This window comes from Canis lupus, chromosome 22 (assembly GCF_011100685.1).
Source record: "Canis lupus familiaris isolate Mischka breed German Shepherd chromosome 22, alternate assembly UU_Cfam_GSD_1.0, whole genome shotgun sequence".
Taxonomy (NCBI): domain Eukaryota; kingdom Metazoa; phylum Chordata; class Mammalia; order Carnivora; family Canidae; genus Canis; species Canis lupus.
Window position 1 is genome coordinate 32818817 of NC_049243.1, and position 20650 is coordinate 32839466.

The window sequence follows — 20650 nt, forward strand, 5'->3', positions numbered from 1 at the left end:
CCACTTGCTAGTGATGTGGCTTTTGGCAAATCCCTGAACCTCTTGGTGCCTTACTTTCCCCATTTGTTAAAGATTATAGTAGTGCCTACATCATGGGGATGTTGTGAGGATAAAATGATATAACACATGCAGTCCCTGGCTGGGGAAGGATTCAATATCTGTTAGCTGTTATTCTACTTCTTCCCCCACTTTTTCTTCCCTTCTTCACTGAATAAGTGCTTTCCCTTTGAATTTTGTCATCTCTCTAGATGAGCAAAATGTTCACAGAACTTGGGAGGAAGGTAAAATGGAAAGAATCTGTTACTCTAACAGGATTCAGGATGTCTCCTTTTGATCAGGTCTTTTAGTGTTATGTTCTCAGTCTTGTTCTGGGAGTGTTGAGTGTAAAAAAAATGGCCTCTGCCCTGAGCAGTAGCATATTTGAAAAACAACAAATGGACATATAAATGATTAATGAAAACACAAGCATATATAAAATTAAGTTCTAAAAAAATAAAAATAAAATAAAATTAAGTTCTAAAGGAACAGTCTAGGAATCTAATTTCATTTTGCTGACACACTGTTGTTTTGAGCATGAAAGATGATACCATTTGGGGTAAAATTGTGAGGGTGACCTCTTGTATGATAATACAATAAAAGGTCCCATGTTTATTGTCTTCGAATCTAAAATATATGAACTCAGATCAAAAGAAAACAAGTTTAAGGACATTTAAGCAGGATTGTATTGCCTCTTTTTATTGTTAGCCTATTCATGCTCTCTACCGCTGGATGTGTCAGGATGGCAAAAAATAGGAAGAATTGCTCAATACTTTGAATAAAGCTATCAAGAAGGCTTAATTTGTGTGTGTGTGTGTGTGCGTGTGTGTGTGTGATGATTTCTCAATGAGTTTGTCTTTATTGTTTTTTTTTTTTTTTTTTTTGCTACTTTAACTAGCTGATTCAGCTCACTCAGTGGCCTTTTTCATTCCAGGAATCTCCTTTGGAAATTCAGGAAGGAAGTAAAGTAAAAGACACAGGGCCAGATTATGGGATCATAGTTTTCAGGGCATAGAAAGCAGGTCTTTGGGTTAAAAGGTGCTTTACTTTGTCCCATCATACTCTCCTGGCTCCCTAGAAAAACATGCTTTGTGGCTTTGGGAGATGCACATAGTAGGTCACGTGTGGCTAACCAGACACTGAAATCCTCTTACCATACTGCACACAAGGGGATTCCTTACTGTTAAACCCTTCATAATTACTGAAGCGAGCATGAGGACAACACAGTCCCATCTTACTTTCATGTATCCTTTCAGTGACCTCGGGCTCTCTAGAGGCCTCCTTCCTTGGCGAGAGAGGAGTCAGGTTGAAGAGTCCCTGTGAGACTCTTAAATCTCCTACTACCAAGAGAGGGACAAAACAGCATTTAAAAAGATGCCCCTTCCCTCACTAATGATTTTGAATGCGCGTTTTAGGAACGTCCCAGGGGTCCCAGGGACGGCTCTCCCTACATCGTCCTGTGCTGTCGTGTAGGGTAAGCGGGTGACCCGTCCCCAGGTGTTCTAAGACACGCGTGCCCTTTCTCCTGGACTCTGGTCTCTGCCTGGTGCCACCGTGTCCCCGCCTATGCTTGCGCGAGACCCGTCCAATAGGAAAGCCCTATCAAGAACAGTGATACTTATATTTTTTCCGTTCCTTTTGCCGCCGCCCACTCCCGACAACCTAGACAGCTCCCCCGACCGGTCTTACTTTTCCATCTACCCAGCCCCACCCCCCGCTCGCGACGCGAAGGGGACGCCAGAGGACTCACGGAGCATGCGCGCCCTTCCCGCGCATGCTCAGTGGTGCGCGCGGCGCTCTGGGGCTTCGCCGCGCGGTGGGCGACGCGGAGGTGTCCGCGGCTGCTGCGGGAGCGACAGGAAGTGAAGCGGCCCGGCCGGGCGACAGCGGCGGCAGAAACAGAGGCGGAAGGCGCGCTGCGGCGGCGACGACGTCGTCGACGGGGGTGGACGAGGGGGCCGAGCGCCGGGAGGACTCGCCCGCTCGGAAGCCGGATCCCGAGCCGGGCAGGATGGATCACCACCAGCCGGGGACTGGCCGCTACCAGGTGGTGAGTTCCCGCGGCCCCGGCCCGGCCTCCCGCGCGGCCCGGGACCTCGGGGCTGCCTTCCCGTCGTCGACCCGGGAGTCCCCTTCTTCGGGCTAAAACCTGCCTCATTTTCTTTTCTTTTTCTTTTTTTCTTTTTTTTTCCCTTTACACTTCTCGTGGAGCTTGCCTCCGACTCCTTTGAGACCCTTTCCTCTGGATCCAAGGCTTTCCCCACCTCTCTACCCCGCACCCTCCCCCTACCCCCCGAAGGACGCCCTGCGCCCCCCTTCCAACTTGTATTGCTTTTACTTGTGACTTCCTTGATCATTTCTTTATTCCCTGACTGAGTCACTTCCAGTGTGGATTGTCTGCTGGAAATGGTGCTGAGTTCGCGTACCTGCTGGGAAGATGATCGCCGTCACAAATGGAGCGGGTGGGGGGTGGGGGGAGGAGGAGATGTAAGCACGGCGAAGGGTAGGATGTGGATTCGGTGAAAAATGTGGGTTGAACAACTGCGCGACTGGAGAGAACAGAGCTGCTGATCTTGTGTCTCCGCTCTAGTTAACCTTGTCATTTTGTCCTTTAACATTTTCTTAGTATTAGAAATGACTATTCCTTTTTTCCCCTATCCACACCTTTTTATTTTATTTATTTTATTTTATTTTATTTTATTTTATTTTATTTTATTTTATTTTATTTTTAGGGAGGGGGGAGGTAGGAGAGGGAACAGAAGTTTTCCTAGAAAAAAAAATGCAAATCTTGTTCGAAGAATTATTTTTCATTAAATACAGGGTTTCCAGTTCACCCACGAAAGCCCTTGTATGTGAAAATGAGTGAAAAGTGTCCCTCTCTGTTTTCAGGGTCAATGTCTCTAACGTCGTTTTTCCTGGAGTATTAAATTATGGTCCTGCCATTGAGGTTTCTACCGTAAACCCTCTTTAAAAAAGTGGACTCAGCAGTAGTTGACTATTTTGCTGTACGTAGGTAGCATGTTACAGTATAAACTTTCGGGTAGTGATTAGGTTAAGGAAAAGGAGGAAGACGTTAATAGGTAGCGTTGATGGTGCAATTATTAGTACTGTTTGTGAAATTTTACAAATGTAGATACAATAGTGCAGATTTCACCTCTCAAATATACATTTGCACATGTGAGCCTTAGTTATGAACTAAGAATCTATTTTAGTTAGCTCATTTTGACAAATATGAAGGCTCCTGAAAGATGAAATCCCAATGTGTGCAATTTCGCATTTTTCCAAGAATAAAAGCTCATGGTGTTTTCATTTTATCCAGTTTATATCCTGTAAATCTTCAAATGATCTATATTGGATTTGTGAAAATTTGTCCGTATTTTCAGAATGGTTTAAACAATAGCGCTGCCAGTAGGGAAGGCATTTTTCAAGTTGTCAGCGTATACACTTTTGGTAGTTTTTTTTTTTTTTTTTTTTTTTTAAGCCCATTCTTATTTTTGCGTATATTAGCTATAATACTATAGCTAATACTGTATAGCTAATACAGTGTAATACTGAATACTATTTCCAGTGTCTTTTCTAATCTCTTTTCTTTCTTGTTCCTATTTGTTCCCTTAATGGCATTAGGTGATTTGAATCCTTTCTCTTTGGGGATTTTGCTTATTAGATTCAACCATGTTCTCATATACAAGTCACTACTCAAAACATTTTTAGCTGGTAAGGCTGTACCTTAAAATAATTTATTATATTGTCACATTTGCTTTCAGTAGTTATGACTAGTTAAAATTGGACTTAATTACTAAAAAAAAAAATTCTTAACACCAACATATTGAAATTTACTCACTCAGTTTTAAGATATTTTCCCCTTTTCTCTACATCTTTTTTTCATAAGTGGACAGTATCATATTTTATTGCAATTTTTTTCCTCAACTGGAGATGTGTCCTACATAGACTTTGAAATGGACTTTGAGTGGACACATTCCTTCAGAGCAGAGGGCAAAAATTTTAAAGTTGGTATTCACTTTAAGTAAGTATGGTATCAGTGTGTTTTCCTTGTAAGGCAAAGTGTTTGAGAATCTTAGAATAGTTTAAATTTGGATTTTAATTCCTGTTGCTTTGTAATCACAATAATTATTTCATTTGTCTAGTATAACTCTTGCATTCGCTGAGAATGGCCTGAGTTATTCCAAAGAAGCAGCTGAATTGGTGTGTAGTAGACTATTTGGCTAGGGAAAAATCTGCAGCTCTGGTTTATATTGATGATCACAACTGCTGTGTGGCTTTCTTAGTTCAGTTTTTTGAAAATTCTGGAATGATAAATCATTGAACAGTCAACAATTCCAGTTGTTGACTGTTAAGAGATGACTAAGTAGGAGACAGGCAGATATGCTTAGGGATGAAATAGTATATGACATTAATTTATCACTCATAGATAGAGTTAAAATTTAGCTTTCCATATTGGAAAATTAGTGATGCACAAGACCATCAGAACGACTCGCTACCATTAACCAGTGCACAGGGTTTTATATGGAAACTGGTTTTTCTGTGGCCTTTTCTTCCATTGTTAGAAGGGATCTGAATTTTGTTAAGTAAAGCAGTGGAAGACGATGTAGAGTTACAAAAAGCCTTCATTATAACCCTTCTAATTTCAGAAGAAGCTAGATGTGCTAGTTTCCTAGTGTTATGGGTAATTAAGTAGTCTTTGGTAGAAAATGAGCAGTGTTGCCAAACTATGTAGTTGTTGATTTGGCTTGAAGCTGTTAGGCCACATTCTACCTTTGATGTTCTCTATTTTAAAGGATTATGTACCCGAACCAAGCCGACTACTAAGGTGTCAAAGATCATCCTGTAGACAAGTAAAGTTGGCACTGTTGATTGTAACAGTGGTTTCCCAAACTGTTTTCCAGAATGATTGTAATAGATGGTCTTAGAAGATTTATGACCTATGTTAGCATCTAAAACCATATATTTGCACATTAAAACGATGAGAAATTCTGCAGTAAAGACAATAGTTTGGATTTGTTTGACCTAGCTTTTCCTAAATTTTGATCACAGATTTTTGAAGAAAATTTTAAGATTATGCTAATATTTCCAAAATGTTAATATTCTGTGAACATAATAAAGTATTCATACTACAGAGGTCTAGGTACTTTGGTCTTATATCTGGAGAATTAGAGTTGTCCTTGATAAATCAGCTGGGAAGGAGATAGACTATTGATGGTTAAAAAACCCCCAAACACCTTTTAAGGGCATCTGGGGCTTATATTTAGGTCGTGCTGTTTACAGTATGTGAGGCCTTAGCTTTTTTACTTAACATTTTAAAGCCTCGGTTTTTGTCATATTAGTACCTACCTCATAAGGATTATTATGAGAATTATATGTTGTAATATATGTAAAACCTATAATACAGAGGTTGTTACATGGTAGGTATTATGAATAATTTAAGGTATTCAAACTATAAAGTGTTACATATTTTAAAAATTTCAATTTTTGTTTGTGACTACTTTTGTGTCTCTTTTATATAGCAACACGAATATCAACTAGTTCTTTGTTCATGGCAAATACTGTGAAAAGTCTTGATTTGATTTTACCATATTTATAGGCTAAGTTAGTTTAATTTTAATGATTGCTAGCAGAAAACAGGAGACTCCCAGATCAGAAACAAATAGAATTAATTACTTACAGCACAGCAAGCTGTATGAACGTCAGCATATTTGTGTAGGTTTTCCTTACACCCAGGTTCCATGTAGGTGATGGGTCTAGATGGATGCATCTAGTGGTCACAGTGGAGGAACTCAGGACCAAGGCTCCAACACTTTTATAGCAAGCAGCAAACATTGTAGCGAGCAACAAACAAGGTAGTTCACCTCTCCCAGGGAGTATAGTTATGTGCTGTGGTAACTTTGACCTTCTTGGTTGCCTAGGTGACTTATTACAAGAATCCACTCAATATCAGGAAATAGGTAAGTTTTGCAGACTTTCACACTCAGCAAGAATATGCAGGAACAGCCAGGCCCATGGCAGGCTGCGTTACTCAATAGTACATGTTCTGGATGAGGTAGATAATAGATGGGGATTTTTAGGTGTAGTCATTTACTTTTGCTTTCCATGTTAGAGAAATATTGTAGTTTTTTTACCTTATGTTGCTCTCTAGTTTTTGCCTTCTTTTCTTGGCCCACCTCTATTTCTTTGATCCTCACTTCTTTATTTCCTTTGAATTTATCAGTATTCTTTATCTGGTTTACATTCTTACCACGTCACTTTTACATCTTCAGAGTTGCTTATTGCTTAATCTAATAGATGTTTTTCTGTGTTCATCTTGCTTGATTTATATTACATTGACACTAGGAACTTCCTTTCTCCTTGAAACTCCTTTTTTATTCCTAATAGAAACTTTCTACTCTTTACTTCTCTGACTTTGTGAACTCATTTTGTACTTACTCCTTAAGTGTTAGTACTTTCTATGACATTGACTATTGTTATAGCCTACTTACTACTTTCTTCCTTCATGTGATCATCCTTCAGTGTGTCTTTTGCACTGCATGACTCATATTTGTAGACCATAAATTTGATTTTCATTTCTTTGCTCAAAAATCTTCGGTGGCCTGTTACTGAATTCCCCCTCCTCCACATTTAATATTAAAACTTTCAAGTACCTATATAGAAATGTTGAAAAAATTATACAGCTAACCCCCATATACCAATTGTAGGGTCTGCAGTGGCCAACAGTTTGTTATATTTGTGTTGTATATTGTACACGTATCAATCCATCTTTTTTTTTTTTTTTTGATACTTTCAAAGTTGCAGATATCAGTGTACCTCATTGCAAATCACATGCTTATCATTAGCCTAGAGTTCAGTATTTCTTTGTGGTTCTCTTTTTTTGGGGGTAAAATTGACATATAGTGAAATGCACAAATCTTAATGTGGCTTATAAATGAGTCTTGACAAAAACAAAAACCTTTGTAACTCAAATCACTTTCAAAATATAGAGCAGGGATCAGCAAACCATGTTCCAACTACTGTTTTTGTAAATGAAGTTTTATTGTAACACAGCCATGCCCATTCATTTACAATGCCAGAATTGAATTTTTAAAAAATATTTTATTATTTATTTATTCATGAGAGACACATAGAGAGAGGCAGAGACATAGGCAGAGAGTAGCAGGCTCCCTGCCAGGAGCCTAATGTGGGACTTGATTCCAGGACTCTGGGATCATACCCTGGTCTAAAGGCAGACGCTCGACCACTGAGCCACTCAGGCATCCCCAGAATTTAATATTTGATGCGGGGTTCACAAATAACAAAATATTAACTATTCTGCCCTTACCAGATAACATTTATTGACTCCCTCATATAAAATATTGCCCTTACCAGATAACATTTATTGATTCCCTCATATAAAACATTGCTATCACCCTATAAAGTTCCTTTGTGACTCTTTACTGGTGATTCTTCTTCTCTAGTTAATCACTGTTCTGATTTTTTTCACTTCAAATTAGTTTTGCTTATTCTAAAATTATATAGCATATGGTCAGCAAAATTTCTTTCATTCGGCATGAAGTTTTGGAGACAGGTCCATGTTATTGTATATATCAATATATCCTTTTTATTGCTGAATAATATTTCATTGTATAAATTGAATGGATACAGTTTGTTGATGGACATTTGGGTTGCTTCTGGGTTTTGGCTATTACGGATAAAGCTGGTAGGAATATTTTTGTACAAATCTTTTTTATCAACATATATTTTCATTTCTCTTGGGTGGGATTACTGGGTGATAGGGTTGGTGTATGTTTACTTTTATAAGAAACCAGCAGCCTTTTTTTTTTTTTTTTCCATGTAGTTGTACCATTTTATGCCTATACCAACGATGTATGAAATTTTGGTTGTTCTACCGACTTGCCAGATTTTGGTGTTATCAGTCTTTTTAATTTTAGCCATTCTGGTGGGCTTATTGGAATTTTGAAATATAAATGTCTGGTTTTAATATACAAGTTCCTTGAATGGACCTTTCCATAGCTATACTGTGCAATATGTTAGCAGTTTCCCCTCGTAATGTTTATGCACTAACTGCTGTTGTCCAGCAGGATATACTTATTATTAGTTCTTCAGCCATGATGTCTGTCTGTCTTTCTTTCTTTCTTTCTTTCTTCTTTCATTTTACATGTTTATTTCTCAACTGCAGTTCAGTTTGTCTGTTCTTAAATGTAAAAACTCCTACATAACTATAATTGGAAGAGGGAAGGAGGGCAAATTACTTGCATTTCATCTGTGTCAAGGCATAGAAAAGTTGAAAATCACAGTATTAGACACTTTGTTATAATTATGTTTTTATGTGGCTTTCTACCCTCTAGACTGGTGTATTTCAGAGATGCTTCAGGGTTCCTGTGAATGTCTGATTTTTATTTCATCTTTAAAATAGGTTTTAAACTTATAAAAACTGTAATTGAGGAAATTCACACTCAACTGTATATTATACCAATTTTCCTCAGCTTGAAGACTAGTATTATGTTATTGTGTGTTGCCAGGTTAATTTGGTTTTGAACAGTGCCCATAGTAAAGTTTCTCTGGCTATTTCTGTGCTTATGGTGATATTAACTGTAAGTGTATCACTAATTGGATGGATTGAATGCAGCTCTCTTTTTTTTTAAGTTATGCAAATGAACAAGACACAAAACGTCTTGGTAAGGATGTGGAGAAATAGGAACCCTTGTGCACAGTTGGGAATGCAAACTGGTGTAGCCACTGTGGAAATAGTATGGAGGTTCCTCAGAAAGTTAAAAATAGAACTACCTTAGGATTCAGTAATTGCACTACTGGGTATTTATCCCCAAAATACAAAAACACTAACTTAGAGTGATACATACACCCGTATGCTTATTGCAGCATTATTTATGATAGCCAAATTATGGAAGCAGCTCAAGTGTCCATCCATAGATAAATGGATACAGAAGATGTGTGTGTGTGTGTGTGTGTGTAAAATGGAATATTAATCATAAAAAGAATGAAACATTACTATTTGTAACAGTATGGATGGAACTAGAGAATATAATGTTAAGCCAAATAAGTCAGAGAAAGGCAAATACCACGTGATTTCACACTCGTGTGGAATTTAAGAAACAAACAGAAGAAAAAAAGAGACAAATCAAGAAGCCGATTCTTAACTATAGAGAACAAAGTGATGGTTACCAGATGGGAGGTGAGTGGGAGGTGAAGGGGACTAAGAGTATGCTTATGATAAGCACTGAGTAATGTATAGAACTGTTGAATCAGTATATTGTACACCACCTGAAACTAATGTAATAGTATATTCTTAACTACTGGAATTAAAATAAAAAGCTTAAAAACCTTAATTAAAAAGATAAAGTTTGGATCCCTGGGTGGCGCAGGGGTTTAGCGCCTGCCTTTGGCCCAGGGCTCGATCCTGGAGACCCAAGATCGAATCCCACGTCGGGCTCCCGGTGCATGGAGCCTGCTTCTCCCTCTGCCTATGTCTCTGCCCCTCTCTCTCTCTCTCTCTGTGTGACTATCATAAATAAATAAAAATTAAAAAAAAAAAGTTTATAGGAGTATACTATATTAGCATTTCTAACTGATGCTGAATCAAATGCTAGCCATTGCTTAGGCATATTTGAACAGTACATGACCTAGTAATGGTAAAAGATTTGTGCAGTAGCAAGTATATATGTTGGAATTATGTCATGAAAATACCACCTTATAGTTTATATGCTTATTTTATGTTTTGAGTACATAAGATTTATGCTTAAGATAAGGTATGGGAACAGTTTTTTGATATCATTACTAATTGTGAAACAGAGGTCCTGTAATTTTTTATTCAGTTTATAATATTTATGATGTATTTCTGTCTTCCAAATTCTGTTTTAGGTGCTGGTGAACAAGACAATAGCCAATTGTCGTATGGCTCATACTTTGGTGGAGGGGGTGCAGATAAGTAAGCAATTTCAGATAGTACCAGGTAGTTTAAAGAAAATGAAGGTTGTGGAATGACTAATACAGTTTATCAATACTAAAATAGCAATAATAGAACAGTAATGATTTTGTATTTTGTCAGAAATATGCTGAGAACTCTGTCAAGTGCTTTACACATATGAGCACATTTAACCCTAAGACCACTTCTCTGAAACAGATAATGTCCTGATCCTCACTTTGCACATGAGGAAAAAAATGAGACATGAAGAGGTTAAATAATAGGCTTAGCTGTAATGGATCTAGTATTCAGATTTTGTTGTAGTTTTAGTTTTATATTGCTTTGTAACAAACTACTCCATATGCAAGCATTTTATTATGTTTCAAGATTCCATGGGTTAGTTCTGATCAACAAAGGGGTTCTTCTGCTTCATGTATTGATTGCAGTGTGATGATTGCTGGGGCTGCAGCCATTTTGGGGCTAGATTGGGTTGAAACATCCAAGGTAGCTCGCTCACTTGGCTAGCGCTTATGCTATTGATGGGGAGCTCAGCTGGCACTGATGACTGGATAATTTCAGTTGTGTTCTGTGTTAAAGTTTAAAACAGTCATTGGTTCAGTCCTATTCAAAAGGAGAAGAAATAAACTCCATCTCTTAGTGAAAGAGAGGCGTGTATATATATGGAGGTAAGAAATTGGTGGTGACCATCTTTGGAGATGTCACACCAGTTGGTTTGACCCCTCAGTTGACTGGAGTCAGGATAATCAGAGGGCTTCATTGACTCTAAAGGTATGACAATCAAGCTGAGACTTGATTGAACTGTTCTAGGTGATGAGTATTTCAAGTGTGATAGTGGCCTATGGTGGAAATTAGTTTGTTGGTTTAAGAATATGAAGAAAACTTTGTGGCTAGAATGAGATGAAAGGAGTTGGCTTAGTGAAATGGGACAAGCCATAGAAATTTCATGAATGTGATAGGTACTGGAACTTTCATTTACAACTTTGTTTTATAATTTTTGTTTTGTGAAAGCAATGAAGTCTAGCTACATAATCTCTAGGACCTACTGCCAGATGAAAATAAGGGGTCCTCGCCTAGGGCAGGGAGGCAATCTCCCTTTTCTACAGGTATGCTGTCTCAACCCATAGCAGATGGACAACTCCCAAAGCATTGCATCTTCCGTGCCAGGACTTGTTCCATATCTGAATCAGCAATAGGAGGAGACCTTTCTGGTTTGCCTATGAGTGTGTCATGATGATGGCAGCCTGGGATGCCTAGTTATGGGACGAAGGTCGGGAGGTTAAGCAGAGCCAGAGAGTTCAGGTGACTGAGAAGACTTCCTGGGGAGGAAGATTGCTTTTAAGCTAAGGTTCTTTTTTTTTTTTTTTTTTTTTTAAGCTAAGGTTCTAAGCCCCTGGCACATGCTCTGATGTCCCATTGGGGTTCACTTACAAAATTCAGAGTCAAAGATAAAATTATAAAGAATTTTAAGATGGTGACCATAGAGCATTAAACCCCAAGCATGGGGCCTTCTGGAGGCAGAGTTCTGTGTGACTACACTGGTCATGTGCTCATGAAGATGGCTCTGAAAGTAGTCTTACTGTGGGATGGTAGTGGTGGTGATGGTGATGGTGGTGATGATGATCATCTACACCAAGTGTCATCAAACAACTTCTGTAAAGGGCTGGATAGTAAATATTTTAGGCTTCCAAGGCCATGTTGTCTCTGTCATAACTTCTCAAATCCACTGTTGTAGTGCAAAAGTATCTGTACCAAGTATTTAAAATATATAAACAGATTAATGTGGCTCAAAAACAGTGGGCTAGATTTAGCTTGCTAGCTGTGATTTGCTCACCCCTGATGTAGGTGTTATGGGAGTGTACCTCAAACAGTCATAAAGTTTGGGCCTGTTGCCAGATGCCTCTGACAAATTTTTTATTTCACCCAGTCTAGAAACAAAACCTTAGGAGTGTGGTAAGGTTGTTTTGCATCACTTACTTGTACCTGGTAATCAGGCAACCACCTAGTCTGTCACTAGAATTGGAGTAGAGATGAATGGGTAGTGGAATAGAGTATAAATTTTTTTTTTTGTGAGAATGGCTAAGTTTCTTGTGTCTAGTAAATCTTCATTTTGTTGGAGTGGTCGCCTCATTGAGGGCATTCTGGCCCATCTTAATTAAAATACCTATACCCTCTTCACTGTACACCCTAACCCCACTCTGTTTCAGTTTTTCTAGAATACTGATCACCAACGGATACTGTCAATATTTCACATATTTAATTCCTACTTCCTCCCTTCACCCCAATGTAAACTTCATGAGAACAGAGATTTTGTTGAGTTCACTGCTATATCTTTCTATCCTTCAGTACCTGGCATATGGTAGGCATTTAGGAAGTATTTGGTAAGAAAGAAGAAAGGAAGGAAGGAATATTGCTAGCTCAAGACCAAATTTATACACTCAAAATCTTGCTTATTTTATTATGCTTTTATGTATTTTTTTTCCATTGCTGAGAATTGGGCTTTCTGTGGTGGTGGTGGTGGTTTGTGTATTTGCATTATGTTCCAGTTTAATGTGTATTGTTCAGTTAATCTTTCTGTATATGTGTGCATGCATGAGCATGCACATGCGCATGCACACACCCCCCCCCCCCCCACACACACAATCTATGATTGGCAGCATCTAGAGTTGTTCAGTAAGTAATCTGTGAAGCCATATGCAGTGGCCTTGCTTAGTATCTTCATTAATTGTGGAGTTATGGGAACTCCTTTGATTTTCTCATCTGTTTTATATTGATCAGTTAGTGATTATTTTCTTAATGTTAGACTTACATTCTAAAATGTCTGATTTTTATGTCTATTATTAATGGTTTAGAATTTTAAATCATTTTTGTGTATTTTTTGCCTGACTTAAGTTTAAATAATTATGGAGGGATGCCTGGGTGGCTCAGTGGTTGAGCAACTGCCTTTGACCCAGGGTGTGATCCTGGGGTCCCAGGTTCGAGTCCCACATTGCACTCCCTGCATGGAGCCTGCTTCTCCCTCTACCTGTGTCTCTGCCTCTCTGTCTCTCATGAATAAACAAATAAAATATTTTTTTTAAAAAGTTTAAATAATTATGGGATACATTCTGCTGTTTATTAAATTTAAATTTATTGACAAGATCCTTGTAATAATACTAACCTACCTAGTGTGTGATTATAAATCATCCTGTATCTGTATTTTAGCAACCATATTGTTATGTTTTCTTCCAGAGTTTGGTTACTTAGCTGGAATTAAGGTGTGGATAAAATTCTTGTTAAAGACATGTCAAATGCAAGTTGGGAAATGCTGCAGTGGTCTAAGATTTACTGTGAGATTATTTCAAGCGTTTGACTTGCTTGCTTTTAAGATTTGTTTGAACATGAACAATTTAATATTTTAGAAGTTTAGGAATGTGCTGTGGTTGAGTTGTCTATGATGTTTCTCCAGAATTACCCATTATATTATGTAAAGAAATTGTGCTGTTTGGCATAGGCTTTGAGAATCAGGAAATAAACTAGATGGTTTTACCTCTTTACTAACTATGAAGTACTTACAACTCATAGACTTTAGATAATGGTCTGAAGAAATCCAGTAGTGACAGTTTTTATATAGAACATTTGTGCACACTCAGAGCTTGCATTTATCAGTGTGATTTCCTCCAAAGAGGAAGGGTTTTGAAATAAATCTTGACCCTTTTTAAATTTTTGTTTGTAACCTTTAGAGAACTACATGAGGCTCTGCTTACCACCCCCCACCCCGACCCCCGCTTGGTTTGTTATTGTACTGCACAGGAGCCAAATTTTGAACTATATTACTTTTGTCTCTTTCTCTGCCCTTTTCTAACCACCACTCCAAACCATGCTTTCTTGCCTTTGGGCTTTGGAACATATTATTCCCCTTTTTTCTTTTTTCCCATCTTCCTCCAAGATTAATTTCTGTTTATTCAGAAAATCTTCCTTCACCCTCTGCTTTGTGCCCTTTATTTCCCACCCCTTACTACCAAGTTCTTTGTGTTCTTTAACATTGTGCACTTATCCCTATCATTTTTGAAAATATTTTATTTATGTGAGAAAGAGAGAGAGAAAGAGAGTGCATGCACATGAGCTGGGGGAGGGGTAGAGGGAGGAGCAGACTCCCCGCTGAGTGGGGAGCCTGATGCTGCTGGATGCTGGGACTTGATTTTGGAACTCCAGGATCATGATCTGAGCCGAAAGCAGATCACCAGGTGCCCTGGTGACTGAGCCACCCAGGTGCCCTGCACTTATCTCTATCATAGTTCTTATTTCATGGCATCTACCAGGTGCCCTGGCGACTGAGCCACCCAGGTGCCCTGCACTTACCTCTATCATAGTTCTTATTTCATGGCATCTATTTTGTAAACTCAATGGGAAGTAGAATTTAGATTTTTCTTGTTTTAATAGTAGATAGCATAGTTCTGGGCCAATATGCATAGTACATACTTCTTGAAGAAATAGATGAAAGTCCGAATGACTTCAAGTGTATGCATGAGTTTATTGGTGTATTATCTTTTATTTATAAAGTGAATGGTTTTGCAGAGTTATAGTAAAACAACAACAATGTATTGCCTGGCCTATACTGTGATATTCTTGATGTCCATAGTTATGGTAGATATTTTCTTTTTAGAATAGTGCTAAGGGATCATTTAGATGAATTCTGGTTGTTTTTGTTTGTTTGTTTGTTTATTTTTTATTTATTTATGATAGGCACACAGTGAGAGAGAGAGAGAGGCAGAGACACAGGCAGAGGGAAAAGCAGGCTCCATGCATCGGGAGCCCGACGTGGGCTTTGATCCCGGGTCTCCAGGATCGAGCCCTGGGCCAAAGGCAGGCGCTAAACTGCTGCGCCACCCAGGGATCCCTTTTTGTTTGTTTTTTACATAATTCCTCATCTGACTGGTGACTTTCATTTGCAAGATAATTAACTATGATTAGGTTATTTGGTCTACTTATGGAAAAAAGGAAAATAAATGAAACTGTTCTAGGTGTGGAAGTTAGCATTCATTTTCTTCAACCTTCTTATTTTACAGAAGATTGAAGGGGAGGGTCTGGTGGACAAATTTTACTTTATTACTTGAAAACATATCAGTTCAGTTAAAATGTTACATAATATATAAAATGTATATTATTCTCTATAGTTTGTTAATATTAATATCAAGTAACGAGAAACACTAGTCTCCTTTTGTTCTCCAAGGTTACTCAAAAAACAATTTCTTTTAGCTGCTTTAACTTTGTATTTTTAACACATATGTATATTCATTTATTTGTTGATTTATTAATTTTACATTGACTCTTGGACAATGTGAAGGTTAGGGATGCTGCCTGCTTCCACCACCCCCTCATCAGTCAAAAATCCCAGTATAACTTTTGACTCCCCCAAAATAGCCTGCTGTTAACTAGAAGCCTTACTGATTACAGTTAACACATATTTTGTGTATTATATACTGTATTCTTTTTTTTAAAGATTTTTTATTTCTTTATTCATAAGACAGAGAGAGAGAGGCAGAGACATAGGCAGAGGGAGAAGCAGGCTCCCTGCAAGGAGCCCAATGTGGAACTCGATCCCAGGACCCCGGGATCACAACTTGAGCTGAAGGCAGACACTCAACCACTGAGCTACCCAGGTGCCCCTGTATACTGTATTCTTACAATGAAGTAAGCTAGAGAAAATAAAATCTTACTAAGAAAATTATACTAAGAAAATACAGTACCGTACAATATATATATACTTTTTATATATATATAAATATATACTTTTTATATATATATTGTACGGTACTGTATTTTCTTAGTACTGTATTTTCTCATGTGTAAGTGGACCACACAGTTCAAACCTATGTTGTTAAAAGGTCAACTCCGCTTGTTTTCTTATATATCCTGCCTTACCTGCCCAGATCATGATCTTTGTAGTCTAACCTTTAGGGTTCAAATCTTGGCTACTCAAAGCACTATAACCTTGGGCCAATTACTTAACCTCTCTAAGCCATTGCTTTCTCATTGTAAAGTAAGGATAGTACGATACAGGACTTAACAGAATTATCGTGAGGATGAAATGTATGGAAGGCACCTAATTCTAGCTAAATCAGTAATTAGTATTTACATTTTATGACATGAATATATTGCTCACTACTGAGTCAGGTGGTGTAATTTCTATAACTTTTAAAATTTTTAATGGTGTTGCCTAATTTTTATTTTTTTATTTTTCTTTGTATCTTTGTTAAGTCTTTGCCTATCCTGTGGTGATTTTTTAAAATATACTTTTCAGCTATATTCTTTGTATGGTCAGACACATCAGTAATTATTTGTTCTTTTATTTTGTTTCTTGAAGATGTTCTTCTTAGAGCCCTTCTCCTGTTTCCATCTGTAGTGTTTGTTCTCTAGGCCTGATACAGAGCTGCCATACAGAGACTTTTCTTCAACACTTTGCAATGTTAGATCCTTTATTTCTTGAGTTTTAAATCTTACTCTGGTTTTTGGTTTACTCTCTTATTTTAGTGGGATGTGTTCTCTTGTAAATTCATAAGAAAAGATGCTTAGTGGTAAAATTCACTCAAATTTTGTTGTTTTTTCTGTATACCTGCTAAGATTCTTTCTCTGTCATTTTCATTGAGTTCAAGGTAATTTTGATTTACTTCCTGGAACATAGTTATAATAGCTGCTTTAAAATCCTTGCATGATAACTATAATCTGAGTCATCTTGGAATTGGCATCTCTTGATTGCCTTTTCCCCAGATAATGTTTTCTATTTTCTATTTTTTATTTCCAGTAATTTTGGATTTTATCTTGGATCTTCAGAGTTTTGCTGTGGTCCTCCGGAGAATATAGATGTTTTGTTATAGCGACAGTCAGCTCAACTTTAGGTTTTTTAAGTGTTGTTTCACACTCTGTGTGCAGTAGTTTAAATAAAATTTTAATTCCTTAGTCCTTTACTAATCTATTTTGGGTCAGTCTTACACATGCGTGGTTTCAGAGTTAGTGATTTCTCCTAACTTTCTGGCTGGTTGGGCTCCATTTCATGTTTCCCTTGGCTAGAAGTAGGAGGATTTCAATTGGGGTTTTTGTAGCTCAAGCTGTGGTGTTTTTCACAACTATGATTTTGCCTCAGAATCAAGTTGCAAAAAGAAAGGTGGGGAGTGGGGGAAATTTCTGTAGGTTGCTTCCTCAAGTTTTAACTTACCTCTACATCCCTAATTTTTTTTTTTTTTTAATAAATGTTCAGATTGCTCAGACATTGGGTTGTTTTGTATGTTTTCTCAAGTTTATAGTTGCTGTCAGTGGGAGGCTTGGCCGAGGGGGCCTGTACAGCCATGCTGGAACTAGATCCCACTGGAGATTTTTGAGATTTTTTGTTTTTATTTCCTACATGAACTTTCTTCCTAATATTTTTGTTTTGTTTTTCTTTCATGTTGGAGGTTTTCTCTAAATTTGGGTGTTCCTTCTTTGCCTGTTTGAATTTTATAAGCTGTGTTTATGTGTTTTTGACTTATTAATTGGTGGGCTTCAGTGTTGTGTTATTTTTTGGTGAACCAGCCAAGAAATAAGAAAGGCAGTGTCTGCAATTTAGTAGGAAGTTGTGGCACTAGTTGAGGTAAGAGATAGTGATGGCTTGGATTACAGCAGTGGCATTGAAGGGAAGTAGATGGGTGGATTGAAAGATGTGTGTACTGTATGTTCGTGTGTGTGTATGTTTGTGTGTGTGTACTCGAATCAGCATTAAAAGTACTATAAAGGACATTTTGTGGCAGAGTAGGTTACTACCTGTGATTTGTTTTGTTTTGTTTTGTGGTTTTTTTTGGAGGCATTTTGAAATAGGAAGAGCATGAATTGGGATCCCTGGGTGGCGCAGCGGTTTAGCGCCTGCCTTTGGCCCAGGACGCGATCCTGGAGACCCGGGATCGAATCCCATGTCGGGCTCCCGGTGCATGGAGCCTGCTTCTCCCTCTGCCTATGTCTCTGCCTCTCTCTCTCTCTGTGTGACTATCATAAATAAATAAAAAAAAATTAAAAAAAAAAAAAAGGAAGAGCATGAATTTGGAAACAGTACAACCTGTATTTGAATCTTGACTTTGCTTCTGTGTCCCGTACTCAACATACTCAACCATACTCAGAGGGTTATGCTAGAGACTGAAGTTGATGATCTATGTAAAGTGCCTTTGTTTTGTTTTGTTTTTTAAAATATTTTATTTATTTATTCATGAGAGACACAGAGAGAGGCAGAGACACAGGCAAAGAGGCAGAGGGAGAAGCAGGCTCTATGCAGGGAGCCCGATGTGGGACTCGATCTGGGGACTCCAGGATCACACCCTGGGCTGAAGACAGATGCTCAATCACTGAGCCACCCAGGAATCCTGTTTTGTTTTATAAACAAACATTTATTGGGTTTTTACTATGTCTGGCATTATTCTAAGTATTTACAAAGGTTAATTTTTGTAATCTTTACAAAAACTCTCTGAGTAAGTATTTCCTGTTTTAAATGATGGAACTGAAGCTCAGGCTGGTCACAGGTTGTTGGTAAGTGCTGGAGCCTAGACTTGAATCTAGAAAAATTGGTTCAAACCCTCATTATTTAAACCCAGTATGCTTCTTATTCTTAGTCCAATACAGGTAATTGAGGATAGGCTTAGAACTATTTGTGCTAGTATTTTATTTCATTTATCTGTACTTTATTGTCTACACAGTGCTTTTTGTTGACCTTGTTTAGAGCAAAATTAACGTATAATGAAATACTTTCAAGTCTTAATCAGTGTTTTAGTTATGCTAACTAAAGATTTCTCTTTGGGGCACCATGGGTGGCTCAGTTGGTTAAGTTGGACTTTTGATTTCCTCTTCAGTAGTGATCTCAAGGTCATGAGATCAAGCCCCATATCAAACTCGGTGCTCAGCAGGGAGGTCTGCTTAAGATTCTTTCCCTCTTCTCTGCCCCTCCCCCTGTGGTCTCATGTACTCTCTCTTTCAAAAAGAAAGATTTCTCTTTAAAACAAAATGCCCTTTTTCAGAAAGTAAAGCATTTAGATTACCAGCATTTCCCCCCCTCAAAAACTATTTGATGAATTTGTTTTATAATGTGTGCTGAGGTTTGCTGACAATTGGAATTTGAGTATCATAGAGAACCACCTACTCAGTTTCTCTCTGGAAAGTAATTTTGCTCTGTTTTTTTTTCTTTCTGGAAAGTCATTTTTGCTCAAGTTATAACATGTTTTTCTTATGCATCTTTGCTCCTAGTGCAAATCAATAAAGCAGTGGAATTCAAGTGTGTAAATTTTTATTCAAAAATGCCAGTAATGTCAAGTTGCATGGAAAACCTCAATGTAATAGTGTTTCTCTATTGACCAGTATTTAGAAGTGTGACATTATAGTGATCCCTATAATGTGAAGATATTATTTACATAGAAATAAATAGGGTGAATCAGCACAGAGGCACACGATAACTAACTTTTTTTTGAAAGGAACAGAGAGAGATCATGTGTGTGTTTGGCTTCTGATATTATGAAGTTACTGAGATTATGTATTTAGATTTATCAGCCAGTTTTTGAGGGTTTGCTTTGGCATATGACACTGATGGATGAGCCCTTCAACTTTTGTCTGCAATGGCATCTTGTCATTTGCTGTGCTTCCTGGATGAATCATTAACAGTTTATCTCAGTAACTGGTATTACTGTATTTAGTTTTGCTTGAGGATTCTGTTCATAGCTTCTCTGTGTTTACTGAGGGAAAATTGATGTCTCAGTCCTAGATCATTGCTGGTCTTGGCTCTCTGATTTACCTGTGATAAAATATGCAGACCTTTATTTCCTTTATTCCCTGTTGCAGCCCTAGTTTTACTGTATCGTGGCCTTGCTTCAGAACTCCTACTTGTTGAAAGCTAGAAGTTCTAGGGATTGATGGGTTGGCATTTATATCCATTACTTACACCTAGTATAGTACCTAGAACCTACGAGGCACTTAGTAAAATATTGGCTGAGCAATTGAATAGAAATGAATGATTCACAGAAAAAAGATGAGGCTTGAAGACCAGTCAGGATTATGCAGCTAGGAGGTGGTAGATATCTTGAATTTAGATCTTCTGGCATCAGATTATCTTCTTTTCTAATTTATTCACTTAGCAGCTACCCAATCATCTAAGGAAATGTAAAATCAGAAAGTACACCATGCTAATTTTGTAATGACAAATGAATGCTTGTAATAGTAACTTTAACACTATTACATGAGGATAGTTGCCTCATGTCCTTGCAAATGAAACTAAATCATACCAATTACACACTATCCAGCTTCAATCCAGTCTCTCTGTTAGAGGCAGTCTCCACAGTTCTTGATTCAGTTTCAGCTAAGACTCTTTCAAGTTGGCAGAGTAAAATAAGGACCCCTACAAGAGAAACAAAATGAATAGTCAGAGGTAGGAGGAAAGCCAGAAGGAAATAGTTCTCCAGAGACTAAAGATAAACCAATTAGAAATACACTCAATAAAAAAAAAAAAAAAAAAAAAAAAAAAAAAAAAAAAAAAAAGAAATACACTCAATTGTGTTGAATGTATTAAAGGTTTTCTTATAATGAGGACTAAGAAAAAAGACTTTTGGGTTCAACAATTAGGAGGTAGGTGTTCTTAGCAAGAACTCTTTGAGTGAAAGCCAGTTGGTAATGGATTGGGAGGAA

General features: G+C 37.8%; 1 protein-coding gene across 1 annotated transcript in view; it reads left to right on the plus strand.

Annotated features, from left to right (window-relative positions):
* The first annotated feature begins 1795 nt into the window (after window positions 1-1795).
* NDFIP2 (Nedd4 family interacting protein 2) overlaps window positions 1796-20650 on the plus strand; it is a 65293-nt gene continuing 46438 nt past the window's right edge. The window contains exon 1 of the mRNA XM_038569856.1: window positions 1796-2086. Coding sequence (XP_038425784.1) covers window positions 1811-2086 — 276 coding nt within the window. The 5' untranslated portion in view covers window positions 1796-1810. The remainder of the gene's footprint in view (window positions 2087-20650) is intronic.